At 37.6% G+C, this 23,840-nt stretch overlaps 4 protein-coding genes across 4 annotated transcripts; 3 read left to right on the top strand and 1 right to left on the bottom strand.

The window, feature by feature from the left end:
• Positions 1–48: 48 nt before the first annotated feature.
• On the top strand, positions 49–390 carry GCK72_008763 (uncharacterized protein; the record flags this gene model as incomplete). Its single annotated transcript, XM_053727028.1, has 1 exon — positions 49–390. The coding sequence occupies one exon, from the start codon at positions 49–51 to the stop codon at positions 388–390; it is 342 nt and encodes a 113-aa protein (XP_053586605.1).
• A 3,642-nt stretch (positions 391–4,032) lies between these two features.
• Positions 4,033–7,056, bottom strand: GCK72_008762 (uncharacterized protein; the record flags this gene model as incomplete). Its single annotated transcript, XM_003107633.2, has 4 exons — positions 4,033–4,465; positions 5,736–5,869; positions 5,917–6,226; positions 6,938–7,056. The coding sequence occupies 4 exons, from the start codon at positions 7,054–7,056 to the stop codon at positions 4,033–4,035; spliced, it is 996 nt and encodes a 331-aa protein (XP_003107681.2).
• A 3,279-nt stretch (positions 7,057–10,335) lies between these two features.
• On the top strand, positions 10,336–16,162 carry GCK72_008761 (uncharacterized protein; the record flags this gene model as incomplete). Its single annotated transcript, XM_053727027.1, has 8 exons — positions 10,336–10,401; positions 11,205–11,253; positions 11,305–11,378; positions 11,512–11,731; positions 12,338–12,768; positions 14,206–14,301; positions 14,417–14,540; positions 15,933–16,162. The coding sequence occupies 8 exons, from the start codon at positions 10,336–10,338 to the stop codon at positions 16,160–16,162; spliced, it is 1,290 nt and encodes a 429-aa protein (XP_053586604.1).
• A 1,220-nt stretch (positions 16,163–17,382) lies between these two features.
• On the top strand, positions 17,383–21,174 carry GCK72_008760 (uncharacterized protein; the record flags this gene model as incomplete). Its single annotated transcript, XM_053727026.1, has 5 exons — positions 17,383–17,462; positions 18,082–18,369; positions 20,307–20,682; positions 20,764–20,915; positions 20,964–21,174. 5 exons carry the CDS (start codon positions 17,383–17,385, stop codon positions 21,172–21,174), a joined length of 1,107 nt encoding a protein of 368 aa, XP_053586603.1.
• Between the last annotated feature and the right edge of the window lie 2,666 nt (positions 21,175–23,840).

The following is a 23,840-nucleotide window of genomic DNA, read 5'->3' as shown; positions in this document are numbered from 1 at the left end:
TAATAATAGTTTTTAAGATTCCGCAACTCTCAAATCGACGTCATTGCTATGGAAGCATTCCACTATTTGACCAACATTGACTACATCTATTTCCATAAAACTAAAATAGGAAGAATCGAGAGAAAAGCGTTTTCGAAAATGTATCAAATCGATCATCTCTACTTCAAAGAGTCTATAGAAATTGGAATGATTGAATCGGAAGCATTCTCTGGAAGTCAGATTGATGAGTTGATTATGGATGGAGTGACTATTGAGAGTGCACATGACACATCCCTTCTGAATATCGACTCGGAGAATACTATTATGAAGAATTGTTCGATTTATTTGGTGCCGAGGAAAGAGGAGAATGTGATAGAGTTTGATGACGAGCAGAAGATCATTGAGAAGTGAGTATGAGTATCTTTTGGGATCTAGATAAAAGTCCAAAGTTTCAATTTCTGTACTTTGGTATTAAAAATGACCCTTTCGAGTATATTCCATAAGTGAATTTCATACTTGTCAATGCCTGCCCGTCCCGGCAAGGCCCGGCTTCAAAAAATTAAGCAATTTTATTCTTTTTTTTAAATGTTTCTTCGAAAATGTATATTGGAAAATTTCGATTTTGAGAAGAAAAATAATAAAATTGGGAAGAGTGTTCAGTTGAGTGTCCTAGGTGGAGAACGTTAGTTCCTCCATATTTTCGACTCAGTGTACAATCTTTTTTGTAGTTTCAAAAGGTATTTCTTCAACTCGTCATTCTGTGTTCCGTCCATGTCTTCACAACATGTGGTTCTAGATTTCCGTAGACTTTTAAATACAATCAGAGTAAAATGACCGAGTCCTGAAAAAATATGTGGGATTGTTCTGAGATTTTCTGGAAGATGTCTTGCCGTTCAGTTTATTCATTATGTATCGAAACCGTTCAAAAACATAAAACATAGAAAAAGAGAATTAGATAGAGAAAAGCATGGAAAGATATATAATTATAACAATCAGAACAACAAAATAAACATCGCTTAAACAATATTTCAGTTGTGTAACACACTTTGAAGGACAATATGTTTTTAGTATAAAACATAAAAACGAACGCAAAGAAAAAATCCTAAGTGCTTTGTCGCAATCACTGCAGTTGTCCCTTCTTTCCGTCTGATCTTAACCATTTCAACATCAGGAATATCGTATTTTTGACGGATTTCTTTCTTCAACTCTTCACTCATCTCAATACATCTGATTCCTTTCAAATACACTTTTCCGTCGTGTAAATTAGTTCTATCGATGAATAGAAACATGCATTGTAGTCTTGGATTAGATCCACGAATCCAATGCTTGAGAAATCGATTGAACTGTTTTTGAGATATTGTACAGGAGAAATAGACGCTCTCACTGTTAACCAATAACATATCATCAAGTGAGACATCATCACAAAATCTGATACTTTTGAAGTTTTGAATTAAGTATTTCTAAACTTCACAAGCTTCTCCAAATAGATTCCTTCCTAGAGTTAGTTTGTTGACATTTTTGAAATGTTCCAGAAGTTCCCTGTTCCGAAATTCACTATTATCTCCATTCACAACAAGTTCATTGACACTTTTGATCACATTTTTCAACGATTCCATCTCAAATTGCCTATTTCCCGCCGAGAATTCCACGTTTGGTGGTTTATTATAACAGAATACAGTCTTAATGTGATCCAGCCAATTTTTGAAACTAAATAATGGAGTGGATGATCGAACTGTTCTCCTATCGATACTGCGAGAATAAGCAGAAATAAGTTGATTTGAGTCTAAATGAATCAATGCATCTTGATAAACCGAACCGTTATAAAAACTGCGATTCATACTGAAGTATCTACCGTATACAATTACTAAAACAACACGAGAAATGATGATGCGAACACCACTTGCTTCTATTCCTAATGACGCCACGATATTTTTTGTTTTTGTTGAGATTAAGGAGAAGTCGAACCTGAAAATATATTCTAAAAATTGGTCCGGCCCAGATTCCAGAAAAAAACCTATTATTTTTACCAAAAATTTGAATTTTTAAAGTTTTAAACAATAAAAGTACAAATTTAAGATGCAATACTAGCTTTTGATTGAATTTTGAAATATAATCGAAAGTTCCACTTTTTCGAAAAAAAAATCCCATAAATTTCTAAATTTTGTTCAAAAATTTTCTGATGTTCGAAACCTGGACAGAGGAAAGTTTTAATTGTGACCCGGCCCAATCGGTGTTAAGTATGCTCCTAAATCATGTAGTAAACTCACAATGGATCTATAGCCAAATTCTTGATCACTTCTATAATGACATTCTCGGGTAGTCGAAGCAGGGGAAAAGTAGGCTCCATTCGAAACGAATTATCGATTCTTGTGGTTGGTTGTGGGCAGAGGATTGGGGAGAATAGGCCAGAGGGTGTAGGCGAGGAGGGAGATATGTTAGGGAGAGGGAGAAATAATAAGGGTCTCTCTCTATTTGATTTGCCAGAAGGTTCTCTAGAATCATCCGTCCTGGGAATGTTAGCAGACCAAATGAATAGAAGGGTAATTTGTAGCATTCGTTTATGTGTAAATATATATGTAAAGTTTATAAAAGTTTCCGGTGGTTACAGTAGAAAAGATAAAGCGCAAAATATGAAACAAAGAGAAATAGAAAAGGACACATGGAAAAAGTTAAAAACAGTTTTAAAATTCCATTAGGTTTTAGTGCAGCACAATGAAACGGGCATAGAGAATATTCCCTGAATCGTTGACCCCAATCACTGCAGTTGTACCATCCTTCCGTCTGATCTGGATCATATCAACACTAACTGACAGTCTGTGTTTTCGACGGATTTCTCTTTTTGCTTCTTCACTCATTTCCATACATCTGATTCCTTTTAAATAGATTTCTCCGTTTACAGAATCAATTTTATCGATTGATAGAAACATGCGTTGTAGTCTTGGATTAGATCCACGAATCCAATGCTTGAGAAATTGATTGAACTGTTTTTGAGATATTGAACGGGTGAAGTGAACGTGCTCAATGTTAAACGATAACATATCATCAAGTGAGAAAACGTCGTGGAATGCGATACTTTTGTAGTTTTGAATGAAGAGTCTCTGAACTTTACAAGCTTCTTCAAATGGGTTCCTTCCTAGAGATTCATTTCTGTGGTTAAGCCCTGTAAAAACACGAAAATGGCTTCCAAAACCAGGGATGAAGACGGTTTTTCTCAGCGGCAAGTGACGAGCACAATACAAAAACTTGGGATATGCCTATTCAATCTATCCCTAATACCTGGTAGCAATTTGGAACGATTCCAAACTTGCGACCCCTTGGGGTTCCCTTGTAAGAAACATTTTTGAGGATGAACCTTTTCAACTTTATCCATTAAAGGTGGACTAAACTCAATTCTGATTTTTTTTATAGAATAATGTTTGTGTGACTGTGAGTTCATTTTCATATCAAAAGAATTTTAAAATTCGGTCTGAAACCCGCTGAGAGCTATGAAAAAATCAGAGTTAAGCGTATTCCACCTTTAAGCACTTCCTTTTTTAAACTTCAGGTCATAGTTTCAGGTCATAGAACCAAGACCAATTTTTCCCACATTTTATAACCGCGCTCTACCGAAACTAAGAAAATTTTTGTGAAAAATTGGGAGACGCTTCATTACCTTGCAGGGCTTATATCCGGACATGGCACTTTTTGCAGTTTGAATTCGAATCTAGATCTGTGTGTGGATTTACGGAGAGTTGTACTGTAGATTTACCGGGAACCTTGAGCCGTTTTACGTATGTTCTAGACATGGGTAATACGCTCTTGAAATAGAACGTTTCAGACTGTGCTCAGCAGAACGCATTCTTGTAGAAATTCGTTGAAAATATAGCTTTTAGCAGTTCAAGTGTCTTCCGAAGCCCCACCCATTACTCACGATCCGTATCAACTTTTCTCTGAAGCTGGCTGCGTAGCGACTCAATTTTTCACAGTGCCATGTAATGATGAGATACTTGAATTATTTATAATTGCACGACTTTTATAAACACTCTTGTAAAAACTTCTAGCTTTAAAAAAAAATTAAGACAAATTTCTGAGACACAAACGTCTATACAGCTGAACATCAGTGGGCATCAACGTGACCCGTTTCGCATGATTCGAAATCAACACGGACCCCTCGAACATTTCCACCATAAACGCCTCGGCACCCTCTTGTAATGCCATGAGAGCGTCTGCACGGATACGGTAATCGTGACTCTCATTTGTGGATTCTCGAAGGATTTCCTGGACGAGACGAGCGAATGGAGCTTTTTGGATGAGCATGTCGGTGGACTTTTGGTATTTTCGAATTTCGAGAAGAGCCTTCTGTCCAGGACGCCATTTGCGGGTTTTCGATTTGGTGACACGACTTTTGCCTGGACGGACTCTCACGGGAGGGGTCGATGGAATGTTGGGACGACGGAGTTGGAGTGAAGTTGAGGGATGGTCTTGACGGGGGAGAAGGAGGGGAGATCTGAAAATGTTCAGATAAAAAGTTGTCTCTGTAAAACTGGCGCAAAATCAGAAGACAAACCAAGAGAAATAAACTTTCTTGACATTTGGTGTTTGCGGACTAAAGTTCCCGCACTTTGAATAAGCTACGCCCTCTTTCCGTTGTCTTGGCTATATATTTCGAAAAGCTTGGGGAGTTTGTCCGATATCATAGCGTAGACAATGAAAAAAGGGCGTGGCTTATTTAAAGTGAAACTTTAGTCCGCAAACACCAAATGTCAAGAAAATTTATTTAATTGATCCTGTTGTAAGTTTCAGTTTTCAGACATAAACTGTGTTGCTAGAGAGCTAGAAATTGGCTAGCTACAGTGCCATCCAACAGGTTTTTAACTTTTGCTGTTTTCCGTCGAGGAAAATTGACGGACTCACTAGTCAGAGATAATGTCACGGTGTAACTTATAAATGCCAAACTTTTTATGGTATGTAGACGAAAATTAAGCTTTTTTCATGCTAGAGACTTCTCCCTCAATTCAATTAATCCCAGAAAGATATAGGGAATGACATGAATTGTCTGTAACTTTCTAGAGAACAGTCAAGCAGAAAAGCTGCCAACCAGGGTTGGGAAATCCCGGGCCGGGCTGACAGAAATTTTTGCCGGCCCGGCCCGGTCGGCCCGGATTCAAAAAATGTGCCCAATTTTTTCCACATATTTTTTCGAAATTTTCATTTAAAAATCATCAAAATGCTCCAAAATTTTCGTACACTTCAGTTTTTATCGATATTCCAAAACATAAACGAAAATTCGACTTTTTTGCAAACAATTTCAAAATTTTTCCAAAAAATTTCAAATTTCTACAGGAACCGGGCCGATCGGGCCGGAATTTCTCAATCCTGCTGCCAACTACAAAAATGATGCTCTACTTTTGATCTACATAAATTTTTTAATCTGGCTTTATTGTTTTCTGAACGAAACCGTCATAACTAGTCCATACTCAAAAATTAAAAGTTTTTGATTTTTTTGCAAAAAAAGTCGAATTTACATTTTCAAATTTCGATCAAAAGGCAAATGTGCATAGGATTTCTGACTTTTTAAAATGAAAATTTATTATTTTTTAATTTGTGAAAAAAATTGTGAATATGTTTTGAATTCGCGCCGGGACGACGGGCCAAGACGGGTCTGAATTTCGTAAGAATGTCAGACACAGTTAAAGTAGACTTTGGATGGTACTGTACAAGTGATAAGGCTTGTGGTATTTTCAGTTCATCATAGCAAAAATTATACGAATTCTTACCTAGAACGGGAACGATCTCTATTCAACAATGCCATCGGCTTCGCTTCGCGCCCTCTCACACAATTATCTTTTCTGGAATAATCTAGGTTGCCTAGAGGTTGTCGACGGAAATTTCGAGTATCCAGGTCATCTTCCTGGAATCACAATTTTTAGAAGTTATCATACAACAATAACCACTTACCATCACGTCACTATCCGAGTCATCATCCATTCTTCTCTCCCTTCTGATCTGATTCCTACTGTACCCATTATCATACTCCATCTCCCTCTTCATTCTGTCTCTTCTCTCATAAAATGCTCTCTCCGCTTGCTCTTTTTTCTTTTCCCACGAGTCCCGTTTCCTCTGGAATGCCTCAATATTCCTCTGACGAGTCGCATCCGGTCCGTAGTCGTCTTCCAGTTGTTCCCATTTATTGATCTGACGGGTCATGATATCAATCACTTCCTGCATTGAATCGGAGTCTCGATTGAAGTTTTTTCGGGAGGTGATTCTGGAAAAGGAGGTTTAAACATACTGAAACTGCAATAAAGAGTTAGCTCACTGTAACTTACTATGGATCGCCCGTACAAAAAAAGGTCAACTGCAAGCATCATCACCGAAACATGCTCTATGCATCAGTATAAAAGTTTTCGAGTTTTGATAGAATCTGATCCACGCGGCACTATTAACCAGATTTCCATTAAAAGGTTTCCTTTCTATCAGTACATCACGATTTCTGCAACCGCGCTCTACCGGAACTGGAAAAATAGAGTGGAAAAGAGAGACGCAGATAAAACTTCTAAAGAGCGCAGTTGTAAACACTGTTCTGTGCTAATACTACTGATGAGTCGCGTCAAAGGTGCGCCAGATTTTAAAGAAAGTTTTTCATAACGCCAAAAAAATTTGGGTTTCTGAGACTGATGAATTGTGAAAAATTCGAAACATTTTTAAACGCGCCAAAGGAGCGCCAGTGAGAAATCTGATCCACTTCCAGGTGGTGTCTTGTGGTCAGATTTGAGCAAAGCATTGTAAATTTTTATATGAATGCATACAGCAAGTCTGAAAACATGCAAAGTTTTCAATTATAAAAATGAAGATCCAGGTTAGATTATATTTTTTATGTAAGAAATTTATTGATTTGACAAATTTAGATCTTTTTTTGGTTTCTTGTTCGATTCTAATACTTAAAATGTAAAAAAATCTTATAAAATTAAAAACTCACGCTTCAATCTCCTCCCTAATCTGATTCATCTCGGAATTCCTATTGTAATACGAAGGGATCGACGAGCTTCTGGATGGGGCGACATTTTCATTCTTGATTAGATACGGGTTATGCTCCATTCGATTCATTTTTGAATGTTGCCGCCGGGAGTAATTTGAATAAGAGAAGGAGGACTGTTTGGAAAGAATCGATATGTAGATGAGACGCAGAGAGGGGAGAAATGGAGGGTGCGAGGGTGGGTGTTGGAGAGAAAGAGAGAGAGAGTGACGGTCAGGGTGATGGTGACCCGGAACAATGGTGTGTTACACAGAATGCCATTGGGAGGAAGGGTGTGTTGATGGTGACGATAGGGAGTGAATGAGTTGAAGGTGATATTTATTGGGATGGTTTTGGAAAAATGGAATAAAGGAAACCATATATAGATCAGAAGCCACTGGTAGAGCCGATAGCAATTGCTTGGAGCAACATATCTCGGCTCTCTTCAAAGTTATGAAAATGTTTTCAATTGAAGAAATATTCTATGAATATTGAACTACATTTTGTCAGTTGACAACTTTTTGAAATCTCTTCTAGGATCCGAGATATACAGCTTTGAACAGGCCCCGCTAGGTGAGCCTTTAGGATGAGTGTCACAATTCTATATTTGGTCTCGGTGTCTTCATTTCTGTAATACTTATTGAACGAACCAAGATCTAAATTTTTGTAGTTGACAACATTTTTGTATGATCACACATCAGGGAGTTATAGCCAGTCAAAACCCAAACTGCAGTAGCTCTTTAGGCATCACTTGCACAAAAAAGTGGTCAACTACAAAAATACAGCTCTTAATTTGATCTACAAGTTCTGGAAAAATTGACACCATGGCATGTATTATAACGTCGTCACAGTGCCTCAAAGTCGATTGTTTTAAAAAGAGAACTTCAAGTGCCACAATCTTTATGGTCAGTACTGTATTTGCAATTCTGGTACTGTTCAATACAGTCAGATTTATCCTGAAATGAATTAAGTCTCCAACAAACTGCTATTTTTGTGTTTTCTATTTGCAGCTAAAGTCTGAAAATGTTGTTCACGTAGTTTTTTGGAGTGAGGTCTACTCTTCGACTAACATGCTTTTGAACCATTAAAAATCACTTGAAATGCTTCTTTTCAGTTAAAACAAGTCTAGATCTCCACTTTTGTAGTTGACAACTTTCTCATACGATTGTTTCCTGAAAAGTTATGAACAGTTGGATTCGATAAGTCGGAAGTCACCATTACTTGGTTGTTGTTACTTTAGCTGTCGGATAGGAGTCCCTACCCAAATGCAGACCTACAGTACCGCTCAAAAGTATATTAAGTTTTGGTTTTTTCAGTTGAAAAGGTCCAACTTTGAGAGTGTGTCCTGGTAATACTTATTGTCCCATCAAGTTTAATGGATCTTATAGATCAAAAGTAGAGCTTTATTTTTGTAAGTAGAGCTTTATTCTTAATATACTTTTGAGCGGTACTTTAGTATTTTTCTATGAAGTATGTCCGAAGGTCAGCTTCACTCGACCCTTCCTTTGATATCGTCTGATTATCAATAGTTTTTGATGTCAACAAATCCTTGTTGACTTCAGAATCCAAAACTCACAACAACAAAACAAGTATAAATATCTTCAGGGGATTCAAGGTTCAACAGACCCATCCTTCTCTCTTCTCATCATAGTTTACGTGCAAGATGCAACATTTCGAGAGGCACAGAAAGATGAAGATGAAGAAGAACAAGTGTAAAGAAAAAGAAAAAGAGAGAAGATTCACGTGAATTCTTGTGTCCATCGAGAAGAAGAAGACCCCATGATTCTAGTGGTTCGAAAATATTTTTCAAAAGTTTTTCTTTCTTCTTAAATCAGACTTGTCAAAAATCGGGCCGGCCCGGGCCGGGCCGAGATTTTTCTTGGCCCGGCCCGGCCCGGTCGGCCCGGATTCAAAAATGGGTACCCATTTTTAACAATTTTTGTGTTGAAATTTTTCGAAAAAAAGAGTAAAAATGCTTAAATTATCATACATATTCACCTTTTGATTCAATTTTAATTGTTTATTCGAAAACTATACTTTTTCAAAAAAGTTCAAAAAAGTTCAAAAAAGTTCAAAAAATTTCCAAAAATTTCCAAAAAAAAGTTCAAAAACAAAAAAATTTTTGAAAAAATGTTTCAAAACGGGCCGAGATTTTTCCTGATTTTGGCCCGGCCCGTGACAAGTCTGTCTTAAATACTGTTTCCCAAAATGCATTATTAGAGCAGCAGGAATTGAGAAACCGCGCTCTAATGAAAAGTTGCGTCTTTTCTTGTTTCCGAAAGAGCGCATTTGCTGAAAACGAGCTTTTGAAGCCACGCCCATTTTTACAATTTTGCCGCATAATTTTTTGAATGCCTTCTTTTTAAGGTTTCTGTGAACTCAAGCTTTCAGCCGCGGTTTCCTTAGAGAGAGTTCGCTGCGTTTCTCCATTTTCTCGATACAGTTTTGCTCAATTTCGGTAGAGCGCGGTTGTAAAAATTGTGATGTGCTAATACGAAAAACAAGTTATTAGACAAGCTTTTATTAGACGTTTGAACTTCTCATAAAATTCGTCATGGATTTTGATCTATCCTCCTCATCTGGTAGGCGTGGCCTATTTTTTCCTTATGCTTCTTCACTCTCATTGTGTTCTTTTATCCCCTGATTTTGATCTGTTAGACTGTCATCCCACTAATTGAATCTATGTATTTCTTGTGATATATCACAAGAAACAAAACTCAAAAATTAATGTTCTTTATCTAATTCTGTCAATGTTAATCGGTTCACATGATTCGCTCGTTCTTTCGTTTTGTCTCTTTCTTTCTCTCTCTCTCGCTCCCTCTTTTTCTCTGCGCTCTGTTATTTCACCGTGCTCTCTCGCTGTCTCTACACGTCGGCGTCTCTCTTCAATTTCATCGACGCCTCGTTTGTCGTTTTTTCACTTTTTCTTGCCAACAAACATGTCGATTTTTACTTTTTTTTGAAAAAAATAAGTTTTTGAAATGCCTTTGTTTTTCATAATAATAAATCGTTTGAATTTTTGTTTGTTCTTCAAAATCAAGCCGTCTTTTGACCCAATTTTCAGACTGACACAGGGGTGCAAAACGCAAGGTCACGTAAACGCGCTCCGTCGCTCAGCGGTTGGCACGGTGCCAAAAAAGGACTTGGCTGAGTGCCAAGTTCAAGTTTAGCGTGTGTTTGTTGTATATTTTGATGAAAAACGCGACGCACACGCATCGCGACTCGGCCGGTAATTTCAAAACTTTTCGTTGCGGACCTTACGCATCGCACCCCTGTGGACTGACAATCAAATTTTTCGATTTTTTCTCTACTTATCATTTTAAACTTGAAATCATTTCATTGATTGATTGATTTTCAGGAGGATGTTGTCCGCCAAAGGCCCACAAATGCGTGCGTTCACCCAACGAATCGCCGCGTTCTCCACTCAGGTTTGTCTAGAAAAACCAGTTGAAAACGGATGAGAATCGCTGAAAAAATTGACAGATTTCAGCTTTTTTCACTGATTTTTCTATGAAAGATTGATAAAATTGTGAAAAATCACTCGAAATGTGCAGAAAATTAAGCTGAAATCGGTTTTTTCGAGTCAGACATTCGAGAAACATCGAAAATGCACGTACATTCAGCCTTAACCTATGCAAACGCGCTTTGTTGAGACTACATTTTGGTAATATTATTTGACGCCTAAATTTCAATTTTTTGATATTTTTTGTTTTGTCAAAAAATTGGCCTTTTTCGATTATATTTCTCCTTAAAACTATTTCTTGACAAAGTTTTTCAGTTTAAACAAAAAAGTTTAGGTAAGCGATTTTTCTCAACAGAGCGCGTTTGCATAGGTTAAGGCTGAATGTACGTGAAAATGCGTATTTTTTAAAATCTGAAATCAGCAAAAAACTGTATTGTCGAAACTTATTTGGTTTGCTAATAATAATGTCAAGAAACATGTCACAGAAAATTGTCAAAGAGCTATTATTACGGCACGCTTCTTACAAGCGCGCTCTACCGAAACCGAAGAAAATAGTGTGTGAAATTGAAAGAATCAGAGAAAAAGAGACATTTCTCAAGGAGATTTCGGTGGAGCACAGTTGTAAGAACTGTGCCGAGCTAATATTATTACGGCACGCTTCTTAAAACCGCGCTCTACCGAAACCGAAGAAAATAGTGTGCGAAATTAGACCCATTTCTCGAAAAATGAACTTTAATCAGGTTCCAGTCAAGTATTTTCGATTTCCAGGTCCACATCGATCCGGCTCCAATTGTATTCGTCGGAAAGGGCACAACTCGTAAGCCACCACCCTGTTCTTAAACAAATTTCATTCTAGAACAAGTTTCAGCTCGTCAAAATTCGCTATTGGGACCAAATGACAGTCAATATCCATTCCAGGGAGATGTCTCATTTGCTCACAAGGTTAGTAGTGCAACTGCGCTCCACCGAAACGATCTCTGAAAATGATATTTTCATTTTTCTCAATTTCTGTAGAGCGCGATTGCTAATTCGCAAGAGAATATGCACCGAACCCCTCAAAAACCCCAAATTTCAGCCCCTCTCAATCCGCCAACAAAAGGAGAACTCAAAAATCGAACGTGTCATGGATCACACGGAACACAGTTTGATCAATTTGCTCTCCAACACAAATATCGAAGTGGATCGTACTCATTTGACTCAAATGAGAGAGGAAGCAATGGAAGAGATTCAGGCGAATGCGGCTGATGTCGAGATTGAGCTCTCCGCTATTGAGGCACCAAAGTTGCTCAAGAAGGGTTAGTAGGAGAGGGGGAGGAGGAGTTTGTTCTGAAAATTGACAGATTCAAGTGCAAAATTTGTAAGTTAGTCAAAATTTAATGATTTTCACAGATTTTTTCAGTTAGAAACTCACAGAAATCGGCAAAAATTAGTGAAAAAATAAAAATTTTCAAAAAAATCTTTTTAAAAATCACATAAAAACTGCAATTTTCCCAACATTTCATATCAAAATCTTGAGAGTTTCTACATTTTGAAGGGAAAATCTGGAAATCTGGACAAATCGACAAACCGAGAGACTCACGAGTATGTTGTCTGTATGTCTGGGAGTCCGGATGTCTTTCTATGCGAAAAATTTTCAAATTTTTACAGAAATCTTCCACTTCTAACCTCTAAGACGGGTTTTCAGTCACAAACTTACAGAAAACGGCAAAATTAGTCAAAAAATGAAAAATTTCTTATAAAACTTTATAAAAATCACATAAAAACTGTAATTTTCCCAACATTTCATGTCAAAATCTGGAAATCTGCTCAAATAGACAAACCGACAAACTCACGAGCGTGTAGTCATGCAAAAAGTTTTAAGTTTCACAAAACTTTTCCTCCTTTAACTTATTTATTTCCAGAAATGAAATATCTGTTCCCACAAATGGAGACCCAAAAGATGGCCAACGTGACGGTGTTCAACCTGACTCAAAAATCAGAATTCGATATGAAGGCGTGGAGTGAAGCGATGGAAGAGGAGCGTGAGAAGCTCACCGCCTCGTTCATCATGTCAGCCAACGCCATCTGCTCGACACTTCATCGTTTCGGTTACTGGGCTGACTTCATTGATCCCTCATCGGGACGCCCGTATATGGGAGACTACACGAATCACACTCTCTTCGAGACCAACGACGCCTACAAACAGATGGGATTCAAGATTGAGGATTTGGGATGTTGTAAGGTGCTTCAACACGCTTGCTGGGGATCCAACGCATTCGTTGGCACCATTTTCACTGATGCCCCAGTTGATGGAAGTGCTGTGAGAGATATTTTGAAGAAGGTCACTCAAGAGGTAGGTGATGACTGGAAGAGAGGGAATTGGGACATCCGGATAAACCGACAAACAGACAGATATCTCTGAAATTAGTGGAACTAGAGATTGGTTGAAAATGGATCATTCGAAATTATTAGCACGGCACGCTTCGTACAACCGCGCTCTACTGAAACCAAAGAAATTTTGTGCGAACTTGAGAGACTCAGAGAAAAAGGGACATTTTTCAAGAAGATTTCGGTAGAGCGCAGCTGTAAGAACGGTGCCGAGCTAATATGAAAATCTGTTAATTTTGACTTTTTTATCGAAAAATGTGGACATTTTTGACAAAAATGAACACAGACATTCAGACAAATAAAAAATATCAGCTAAATAGTTTCTAAAAATACATTTCTTTGAAATCATAACAAATTCAAGACATCTGGAGTCCAGACACATCTGGAATCTGCAAAATCTAACTTGTCGAAAATCCGAGCATCCGGTTTGACAGAAATACCCAAAACATCAAAATGGGACATCTGGACACACCGATACACCGATAGACAATCAGAATTTCAACTAAAACACAACTGTTCTTTTTTAATCTGAAAATCGAGAAACTAAATGATTTGAAGACAACTGGACACACTTATAAGCATACGGACGTCCTAAAATCAGATTTTTTTTTTGAAAATATGGAAATCTGGACTGACGAAACTACTCGAAAAATCAAAATAGGGATATCCAGACACATTTAGACACCGTCCCGAATGTCTCATTTTTCTGTTAAAAATTTCATAAATATATTTAAAATCGACACACTGAGCGATATTATTAGTTCGGCACAGTTCTTACAACTGCGCTCCATCGAAACGCCTTTGAGAAATGTCTCTTTTTCTCTGAGTCTCTCAATTCCGCACACTATTTTATTCGGTTTCGGTAGAGCGCAGTTATAAGAACTACGCCGAGCAGACATCAGGACACACAGAGAAACACATGAGAACTGGTGAACTAAACATTTCCCTCCTGATCTCTTATTTATGTTTTTGTTTTTCAGATCGACGAATAGACTCCGCCCTCTCCACAATGTCTCCAGATGCCATAAATATGAGTCGATTCTCTCTCTCTGTGTACTCTCTTCATTTTGCCCCCAAAAACCCCGTTTCTCTCTCTTTTATACGTATTTCCCTCCCTTTTCTTGTTTCTGTAAAATGATTTATTGACTGAAATTAGATATATATATATTCACAATTTTGGCTGGAAATTTAAATTTTCAGTCAAAATTATTATTTCTTTTCTTCTCCCGGAATAAATTTGAATGCATTGATGATTCTGTAAATAGATATAGAGAATAAATTTAGAATTTTGTTTCCCCACTCCTCTCTTTCCTCCTATTTTCTCTAATTTTCTCGTGGTTACTAATCTGAAAATATTTTTTTTCTTTAAAAATTTTTATTTTCCGAAAATTTCTGAATTCAGATGACGTCGTCTAGTGATGATGATGAGGCGGACGTGTACAGAAGAAGGGAAACGACGATTCCGGAGATTTTTGTGATTTATTTGCAGAGATGGACGGTTCGTTAAGCTCCGCCCACTTTCGCAATTTTGAGGCATGGAAAATTTAGTGAAAATCAGGAAATTCCAGACGTTTCCCTCTCAAAAATCAATAAAAAATCTCATTTTTCTCCAGAAAAACTTGCCGACATTCACTGGTCAAATCGTGATATTGTTCTGTGTTCTACCCGTCTCATTCTCTCTCGCCGTCTTCCTTGTCACCGCTATCTTCAACTTTGGAATCGCTTTTATTGCTCAGAGTGAGTTGGAGCTGGGAAATTTGAGAAAAATACAAAATTAAAAAAAAAATATATTCTGGAGAACCACGACACTGGTTGTACAATCGCGCTCCACCGAAGCTGAAGAAAATTGTTTGGGAAATAGAGAGACGCAGAGAACAGGTTAGCGTTCTTAATGCGCTCCACCAGATTTTTTTTCGCGCCGACTCAGATTTTCACAGTTTTTGACCTATTTTCACTATTTTTCGAATGATTTTTTGTAAACTGTTCCGAAAAATAGGGAAAGAAGGTCAAAAACCATGAAAACCTGGATCGGTGCGAGAAAAAAAACTCTGCGTCTCTCACCGATGTTCTCTCGTTTGCGATGGGGCGCGGTTGTACAAGCGGGTGGGATGCTATTAGGTGGAACGCAGTTGCAAAAACCATGCAGTGTTAATACAGAAAGAAAACACGATCAAAGCAATGTCAGTTTTGAAAAAGTTCATAACTTGGTAAGTTTATCTTAGTGTGAAACTGGTTTTTGGACAGACGAATATAGCTTGGATGCGGGCAGAAAAAAAACAAACAGACAGAAAAGCGCGCTTCGAAAGTTAAGTTGGGAGGAACAGACAGGCGGACCGATGAATTACTGGAAATTTTATGAATTCGGACATCCGGAAAAAACCGATGGTGAAAACCCTGTTCTCAAAAAACTGAGTGATTTCGGAATATTCGGAATGCCTAACTGGTATTCGCACGGCACGCCTCTTACAACTGCGCTCCACCGAAATGCCCTTGAAAAATGTCTCATTTTCTCTGAGTTTCTCAAGTTCGCACACAATTTTCTTCGGCTTCGGTAGAGCGCGGTTGTAAAAAGTGTGTCGTGCTGATACCAGTTAGGCATTCCGAGTATTCCGAAAACACTCAGTTTTTTTAGAACAAGGCTTTCACTGTCGGTTTGTCCAGATGTCCGAATTCATAAACATTTCAGAAAGTTCCAAGCTATCTTCGTCTGTCTAAAAACCGGTTTCACACTGTCTGATCAGTTAAACCTACCATTTTATGAACGTTTTCAAAACAAACATTTGGGTTTTCTTTCTACTTTCTGACAGAACACAGACACGTGAATTGAAAAAAAAAACAAGGCATACCCATTGTCCAGACCTACAAAAACATTTGAACAACCGGACATTCAGAAACACAGACAGATATTGCGGAAGGAAATTGAAGCCTCAAAGTACTGTGAATTTTCTAATACAACTTCTCGGTTTTTATAACCACGCTCTATTGAAACTGAAAAAGTTAAAAGTTGTGTCAAAATTTAAAGACACAGAAATGAAGCGCAGTTGTAACATCATTCCCTACGTTAATAGAAAATCTAATGCGGAGATTCTGAAAATCTAGACATTCTCTAATTTCCCTTTCATTTTCCAGCCATCTCCTCCGTCATCATCCTCCTATTCCTGATCCCTTGCATTGCCGTTTGCATTGTCAGTGCCATCGCCACCGCCTACATCCTCCAGTTGACTCAAAACATCTACCTCCGATTATCTTCATCTCCACCCACTGATCACTCGTCATACACTCAGAATCACCGATCGATTTCTCCACCACCAGAATATCATCCGAAAATGGAAATCGAGGAAAAATTGAAAACTTGTTAATATATTTTAGATAATAATTAGATTGATGATAGATTATATAGTATACGGTACTTTTTGCCTGCCCTAGATACGGTTGTCTCTTAAAATTCACATTCCAGATTTCACTTGTAATATGATTGATAAATATATAGATAATAAGAAATGGAAGATTTCAGGTGACTTGTTTTATCCCAACTCTTAGTCGTTTTCAAAATGGTGCCAGAGCTAAATTCAAAATCTTCAAAATCTGAAAGGCGTAAGGTCCGCAACGAAAAGTTTTGAATTTACCGGCCGAGTCGCGATGCGTGTGCGTCGCGTTTTTCATTGAAAGATACGACAAACACACGCTAAACTTGAACTTGGCACTCAGCCAAGTCCTTTTTTGGAACGGTGCCAACCGCTGTGAGACGGAGCGCGTTTACGTGACCTTGCGTTTTGCACCCCTGTGGAGTTATCGAATTCAGTTTGTTGAGCCATTGAGAACATTCGATACAGAGTATGATCGTACACCACTGCCAGGTCCAAATTTGGACAGTTTGGACATAAGATCCGTGAACCAAACGATATGGTACCATGCACAGTTGTCCGAAATCCGGATTCGGAAATTCCGGTTCCGGATTCCGGAAAATAAATATTCTCATTCCGGTTCCGGATTCCAGTTATTTGAGTTTGCTTTTTACGGAATCCAGAAGTTGGCATTTGAAAACATTTTCGAGTTTAAAAGACAAGTACTTATTTTTCGGTTTTGATCATCGAAAGTAGTGTTAAACTTCATTTATCATTAAAAACACTCAAAAACATGACTTGGCCTCGCAAATTCATAGAATAATTCCGGATTCCGAAATTCCGGAATTCCGGGTTTTTTCGTCATTCCGGTTCCGGATTCCGGATTTCGAAAATTTGATTTCGGTTCCGGATTCCGTATTCCGGAAACTGAAAAATGGCATTTCGGTTCCGGATTCCGGATTCCGGAAATCGAAAAATGTCATTCCGTCCAACTATGGTACCTTGTCTCAAATAAAGTATGAACAGCAGACCACACATCTAAGCTTTTAAGATTCATTTAAATTAGAGTACAATGGAGCGCGATAGCTAGAGCCTCTCATTCTTGCAGGGGCACTTATTCCCATGGGGCAACTTAGTTCTTCTATGTTTTTTCTCCGTCTCTCATACTCTCCACGTCACTCAAATCAATATTGCGTTACTATAATCATTTGTGTTTCTCCCATTTTTATTTCGAAATGAGTTCCAAATTCCCTCTTCTAAAACTCCCAACTCTCGTGTTCAACACAGTTGTAGCAAATTTTAATGTTTTTGAGTTGTAAGTTCTTTTTTTCAGTGGTTTATGGAAAACTAGAGTTATAAAAGGGTTTCGGGATGTTTTGACACAATTTATAAACCATACTTGCAAATCGGGCCGGCTCGTAACTCTCTTGAAACTCAATATTTTGAGCTGAAAAATATACCGAAATGTAGATCTCAGCGAGTTCTATGTCTATGACCTACTACGGATCGGATGGCTACTTGGTTATGTGCCGCGGGCCGGGCTAGATTTGCTTTTTTGCCCGTTTTCGCGTTTTTTGGCACTTTTCCCCGGCCCGCGACATATTAACGAATAGCCATCCGGCCCGTAGTAGGTCACGGACATAGAAATCGCTAAGATCTACATTTTGGTATATTTTTCATCTCAAAATATTGAGTTTCAAGAGAGTTACGAGCCGGCCCGATTTGAAAGCATGCTATAAACTGTTCGTGGAAAATAATTACAAAGTAGAGTAGACAGCTTTTGAATTGCATTAGTTTTGACGTACTTTGAACTGAATTCCATATTTTTGTTATATCCAAAGTCTGAACACAGTAGTTTGTAAACATGGCGGTTTCGAAACGTCCTTAGACAGTTGAAACCATTTATTCATCAAAAAATAATGAGATAATTTCAGAGTATCCTTAGCATTATGCAGCAAGAGTTCTAAATCACAATGCAAACAATATCGCAGCCAGACTAAACTCAAAAAACAAATTGAGAATTTCCATGTAGAATTCTCGACAGTTTGTGAAGTCCGTATCAAGTTCTACCCTTCTTTGACATCAGAATTGATGTTCTATGTTGAAAAATTGGAGAATGAAGAAGAGATGAGCAGTTATAGCCAAATTTTCGATAATATGTATATTCCAAACGGTTGGAGGCCCAGGATGAATGATATAGCGCATGATGATTGGTTTCCTTTGTAAGTTTTCAGCAAAATTAAAGTTGTATTATGGTCTGTAACAGTAATTTGTGAAAACATGAAAGAAACACAGGCAAACTTGTTGCCATTGCGGTATTTTGGTTCCGACGCGCAGAAATTCAGAAATTCGTCGGAAAATTTGGTCAATGGCAGGGCCTAGATGGAGAAAGTTTGTCCCACAGCCTTACCGTTATTTCGAAGGATTTGTTGGTAGTTTCCTGTATTTAGCCACATTCCTTACATGAATTCATGTCATTTTTCAAAAGATAGACAAAGTTTGAAATATTGTTAAAAGTGAAGAGAAGACTGAAGGACTAAATTTGTCCACCTAGACCATCTCAGTGATCAATCTATTCCGGCGAATTTGTGAGTTTCTGTTAGTACGATTCCGGATTCCGAAATTCCGGAAATACGGGGTTTTTCAGCATTCCGGTTCTGGTTCTGGATTCCGGAAAATGAAAATTTTCATTCCGGTTCCGGATTCCGGATCCCGGTTTTTTGAGTTTCCTTTTTCCGGAATCCAGAAGTTGACATTTTTAATTTTTTGAGTTTAAAAGATAACTATAGTACTTCTTTTTCGGTTTTTATCCTCAAAAGTAGTATTTATCATTAAAAACACTCGAAAAAAGACTTGACCTTGTTTTTCCGAATTCCGGATTCCGAAATTCCGGAATTCCGGTTTTTTTCGGCATTCCGTTTCCGGATTTCGAAAATTTGATTCCGGTTCCGGATCCCGTATTCCGGCAAATGTAAAATCTCATTCCGGTTCCTGATTTCGGATTCCGGAAACTGAAAAATGGCCGTACAACTCTGGTAGGAACCAACATTTCGCCAAGGTACCAACATTTCGCCTGTTTTTTCTACAGTAGCGAGCATATGTGAATAGGTGAGTACAGATTCATTTTTTCATATGTAACTACTGAATCCTGCTCGTTTTGCATTACCTTTTTTGATAGATAGCTAAAATATTCAGAAAGAAAAAAATCGGTTTTTTTTTTGAAAAAATTTGGTCTCTGGGTTATTCGCCAATCAATTTTTCCTGATCTTGAAAATTTGAAAAAAGGTTTAATTTTTCTCTTGAAGTTATTTGAATTTAAAAAACGTTCAAATAACTAAAATTATGTTGAATCGGCTTCTTAATCCCTGAATATCGTGTCAGAGCTCCAGAAGTCAAAAGTAGTGTTTTCGGGAAAATTATACTAGCTCATAGAAAAATGCTCCAAATTAGTCGAAAATGTACCAGAAAGATGTGTCTTGAGTTTTTCTTAATTTTCTCATTTTTGAATATTTCAGCTACCGCGTGAATGAACAAAAAAACGTTATTGAAATTTGGAATATACCGTATATACGTAATGAACTTAGTTCACAAAAGAAATCGAAAATTGGATACTTTGGCATTGAAACATGCTTTCAGATGTCCGAAGACAAAGGTAATCGACTAGGTTTCTACCAAAACTTGGTTTTTTCTTGTTCAATTCAACACTCTGCTGATTGATGCTCTCAAGATCACCCTTCCCAGGGTTGGGAAATTCCGGGCCGGGCCGGACCGGGCCGACTGAAAAATTTTCGTCCGGGCTGAGGTTGAGGAGTCGGCCCGGCCCGGGCTGGCCCGGAATTTCCCAACCCTGACCCTTACAAAGATATGAAATAAAGTAGACGTTGACTACTTGCTCCGTCATCGTATTTTGTCATCGTACGTCCAAAACCCCATATCAAAGCTAAAGTATCCAACTTCGAATCCCTTTTTTAAACTAAATCTGGGACGTATGTTCTAATTATAAATAACGTTTTTTGTTAATTAAAGCGTATCAATGGATTTTTATCTCACAAGAGCGTTGTATACTTACAAGCCACCCGGTAAATCTGAACTCACCTATTCTTGCTACTGTATTTGTTTTTTTTTCCAAAAATAAATGAACCAAAGTATTTATTTTCAGTAAGCAACCTTTCATATCAGAATTCTCTCAAGTTTTATATTACTCTAATGATACGCTTTCTGCTGTATCTTCGTGGATCGCATTTCTCTCTGATTTATTCACTTCTCAACCATCATTGTTTTGCATCAACTTTGATTGTTTCCACAAAGGAAACATCGATAGAATAATGAGTCTACCATTCCCAATTGCACGTTTTGTAATGAAGCATAACAATGACGGCATCGAGATCGATGAAGAACTTGTTGTCTCAATACTCAAGCGTCAAAATGCAACTAAAGAATTGAAATTAGAGTTCAAGCCTAGTGAACGTTTTCATTTTGATTTTGCTTCGCTTCAAAATGCTCCCGATCAACTAGAAATTGATTATTCTCATTGGGTTAGTTGGCAACAAGTGATTGAGATGAGTTCAATTGATGTCTCCATTCTACGTTCAAAATTTTCAAACTCTAATTTCAAGAGTTTAGTTGAGAAATGGAAAAACGGATGGACACCTAAATGGAAGCGTATTATGATAGAGTTTTGTGAAACTCTTGATGTTGATTCATACATTTCTGACCCTATAATTGATGTCACTGAAAGCGGTTGTGGTCGCAGGGACTTGATAACGAGGTGAGTATCATTCAGCCCACCCTTCCTAAAGCTGCGCCTCATTTTCAGAAACATCGCTATCTATGCTTACAAGTTTCAACATGAGTTCAGCTACGGTATTGGAAATATTCTGAAAAATGGATATCACCTAACTCGTGAGGATAGATCAATTGCAACGATAACTGTGGAAAACAACAAAATTGGATGGTTTATCATTCATAATGATACTGATCAAGAATTTATTGTCTATTCTAATAAACGGACTTTTTGTCTTAATTGATATTAAATTATGCTGTTAAGCTTTTTTCCTTTTTTCACTGTGTACTGTGTTTTTTTCTGTAGCCACATTTTTTCACAATTTTAATGTTTTTAGGAATCAATAGAAATATAAAAAATGTCTTCACCTTATTTAGTCAGTATTCGATATACAGTAGCGAGCATACCGTGAAAACTGTATTAGAGCGACACCTTTAATAGAACAACACCCATCTATACTCAGGATTCATGAATATGATTATCCCAGTGTATTTTCTTGGTTCTGATTAGAAGCAGCGTGGATAGTAACCTCTAGATCAACAAATAAAACTTTCAAAAAAGTTTTTTTCGTTTAATTTTAATGAGTTTCTGAAACCACAAAATTTTTCTAAGAGGCGGTTGAAAAATAGAGCGACATGTCGCTCTAATACAGTTTCTACGGTAAGTTAGTACAGATTCATACTTTCATGTTAACTAATAACCGTCGTTTTTTCAGATATTTCTTGTAACTCACTCATCACTACACTATCTTTTCACAACCGGATTCAGTCTTCCTCTCTAATAGTACACGGACCATATTGGTTTTTGACATTCAATGGCTATATTTTATCCCTTTCCCGTTTGATTACAAAAATTATCCCTTGAATATTCTGTAATCCACGTGGATTCTTTTCAATTTCGATTTTATGTGCAGAAAATCCTTGCCACATTTTTACCGAAAAATGTTTTATTCCGCCTTCCGCTTTCCGCTTTCCGCCAAAAATTTTCATATTTCCGCTTTCCGCCTTCCGCCTTCCGCTGTTTAAAGATTTTTTCCTCAGCTTGAAAAATTTGATCACCTATTCCAATTTACTGATATTTTTGTGGTTTTTTGCAGCAAAGCTATCAGTGTTTATCAAAAAAACAAAATTTAACTCAAATTTATCCATTTTAGTGTTTTTACTACAAAATAAGGCCAAAATCGTATTTTTGAAAGCGACATTGTGTTCCGCCTTCCGCCTTTTGGCATTTTTTTTTCATTCCGCTTTCCGCCTTCCGCCTTCCGCCAAACAATTTTCGCTTCCGCCTTCCGCTCTCCGCTTTCCGCCGATATTTTTTTAATTCCGCCTTCCGCCTTCCGCTTTCCGCCCAAAAAATGTTCATTCCGCTTTCCGCCTTCCGCCTTCCGCCATTTCAAAAACCGCATTCCGCTCAACTCTGTCTGGAATGTTTTAGAATAGATTGGAATTTGTCCTTGAGATGCTACATCATCTGGAATTTGATGTAGATCTTTTGTCTTTGAGAAACTGATATAAATATGATAGTGAACTTTGATTTTATTCATTTCTTCATTTTTCTTCGTAGAGGTAGGTGAGTGTTTTTCTTTCTCTGAATTTTCACAGATTTTCCTAAATTTTTAGCTGGAGCATTTTTGAGCTCTTCCTTGGAGCTTCATTTTAAGGAGACAGCTCAAAAATAGCACTATGTTGCACTGAAATGGGCGGTTTTAAGGGGGAAATTACTTTGACAATATGTAACTTGCTATGGAGTGTCCGTACAAAAAAGCTGTCAACTACAAAAATGGAGCTCTACTCTTGGTCTATTAGATCCAGGAAAAGTTTTCTTGGTGTGACAATCAGAATTACTATGGCACATGCTCAAAGTTGGGCATTTTCAACTGAACAAGGCAAACAAAATATGACATATTTCTGGCCGGAACTGTAGTTCAGAATCGGTTGATTCGTCTTGTTCTCCATATCAATGAATGTTGATTTAACACAAAGAACTTGTAAGAATCAGAATCAACAAGATAATTCTACGGGAGAAGGTTTCGCCACGATCTGCCAATACAAGGCATTCTATGCCGATCGTGCCACTGGCCGATGAACTCGTCAATACGAACCGAATAGATCAAGGTACCTGTTGTATAGTTAATTATAATTGCGTGTATTATTTATAACGTGCGTTTCAGAAACCCGATTAGATCGTTATCCAACTTTGACACAAGAACACAACAGTACATAAACTAGTTTATAAATAAACCCTTGAATTTCAATTCTTGCTGGCAATACTTTCTAAGTCCCATTCCTCTCATTTCTCGCGGTTGGTTCGGGGGGCTCACCACCCTATAACCCCGCTGCAACAAAAGAAACAGAAAGACACAAGGACAAAGGAAACATTGATGTGTGTGTGATGACTTGATGAATTGATTTCGCAGGGCAGCCACCTGAATTGAATTGTCTGGCAAAAAAGAAGAAAAAACACGAGTTTTTTTAACAGCCACTATTTTTATTATTAAAAAAGATTTTAAAAACGGAAAAAGACTGAAAAGATTTGGTGGGTGTTTGGAGTTTGGAGATGATGCGATGGAAGTGGGCTCTGAAAAAAGAATGGAGTTACCAAATCATCAACGAAATAAAGTACTGGCCATAAAGAATGCGACACTTGCAGTTTTTAGTTAAAGATGGTCCCTTTGTGACGGTGATACGGGCTCCCTGATAGTCTCACAATATTCATTGTTTATGTAGTGCATAGATCACATTTAGAGTTACATTTTTGTAGTTGACAACTTTTTTGTACGGACACATTCTAAGAAGTTACAGGCAGTCAATGTAAACAGCTCAAAAATTTTTCCTTTTAGCACTGAAAACGGCAAAAATTTCGAGAATTTTCTTTGACGATTGATAACTTCTTGGGATAGAGAAACTATCA

The sequence above is a fragment of the Caenorhabditis remanei genome, chromosome III (assembly GCF_010183535.1).
Source record: "Caenorhabditis remanei strain PX506 chromosome III, whole genome shotgun sequence".
NCBI classification, from domain to species: domain Eukaryota; kingdom Metazoa; phylum Nematoda; class Chromadorea; order Rhabditida; family Rhabditidae; genus Caenorhabditis; species Caenorhabditis remanei.
Note: the sequence above shows the minus strand (reverse complement) of the source record. Positions and strands in the feature narration are given on the sequence as shown.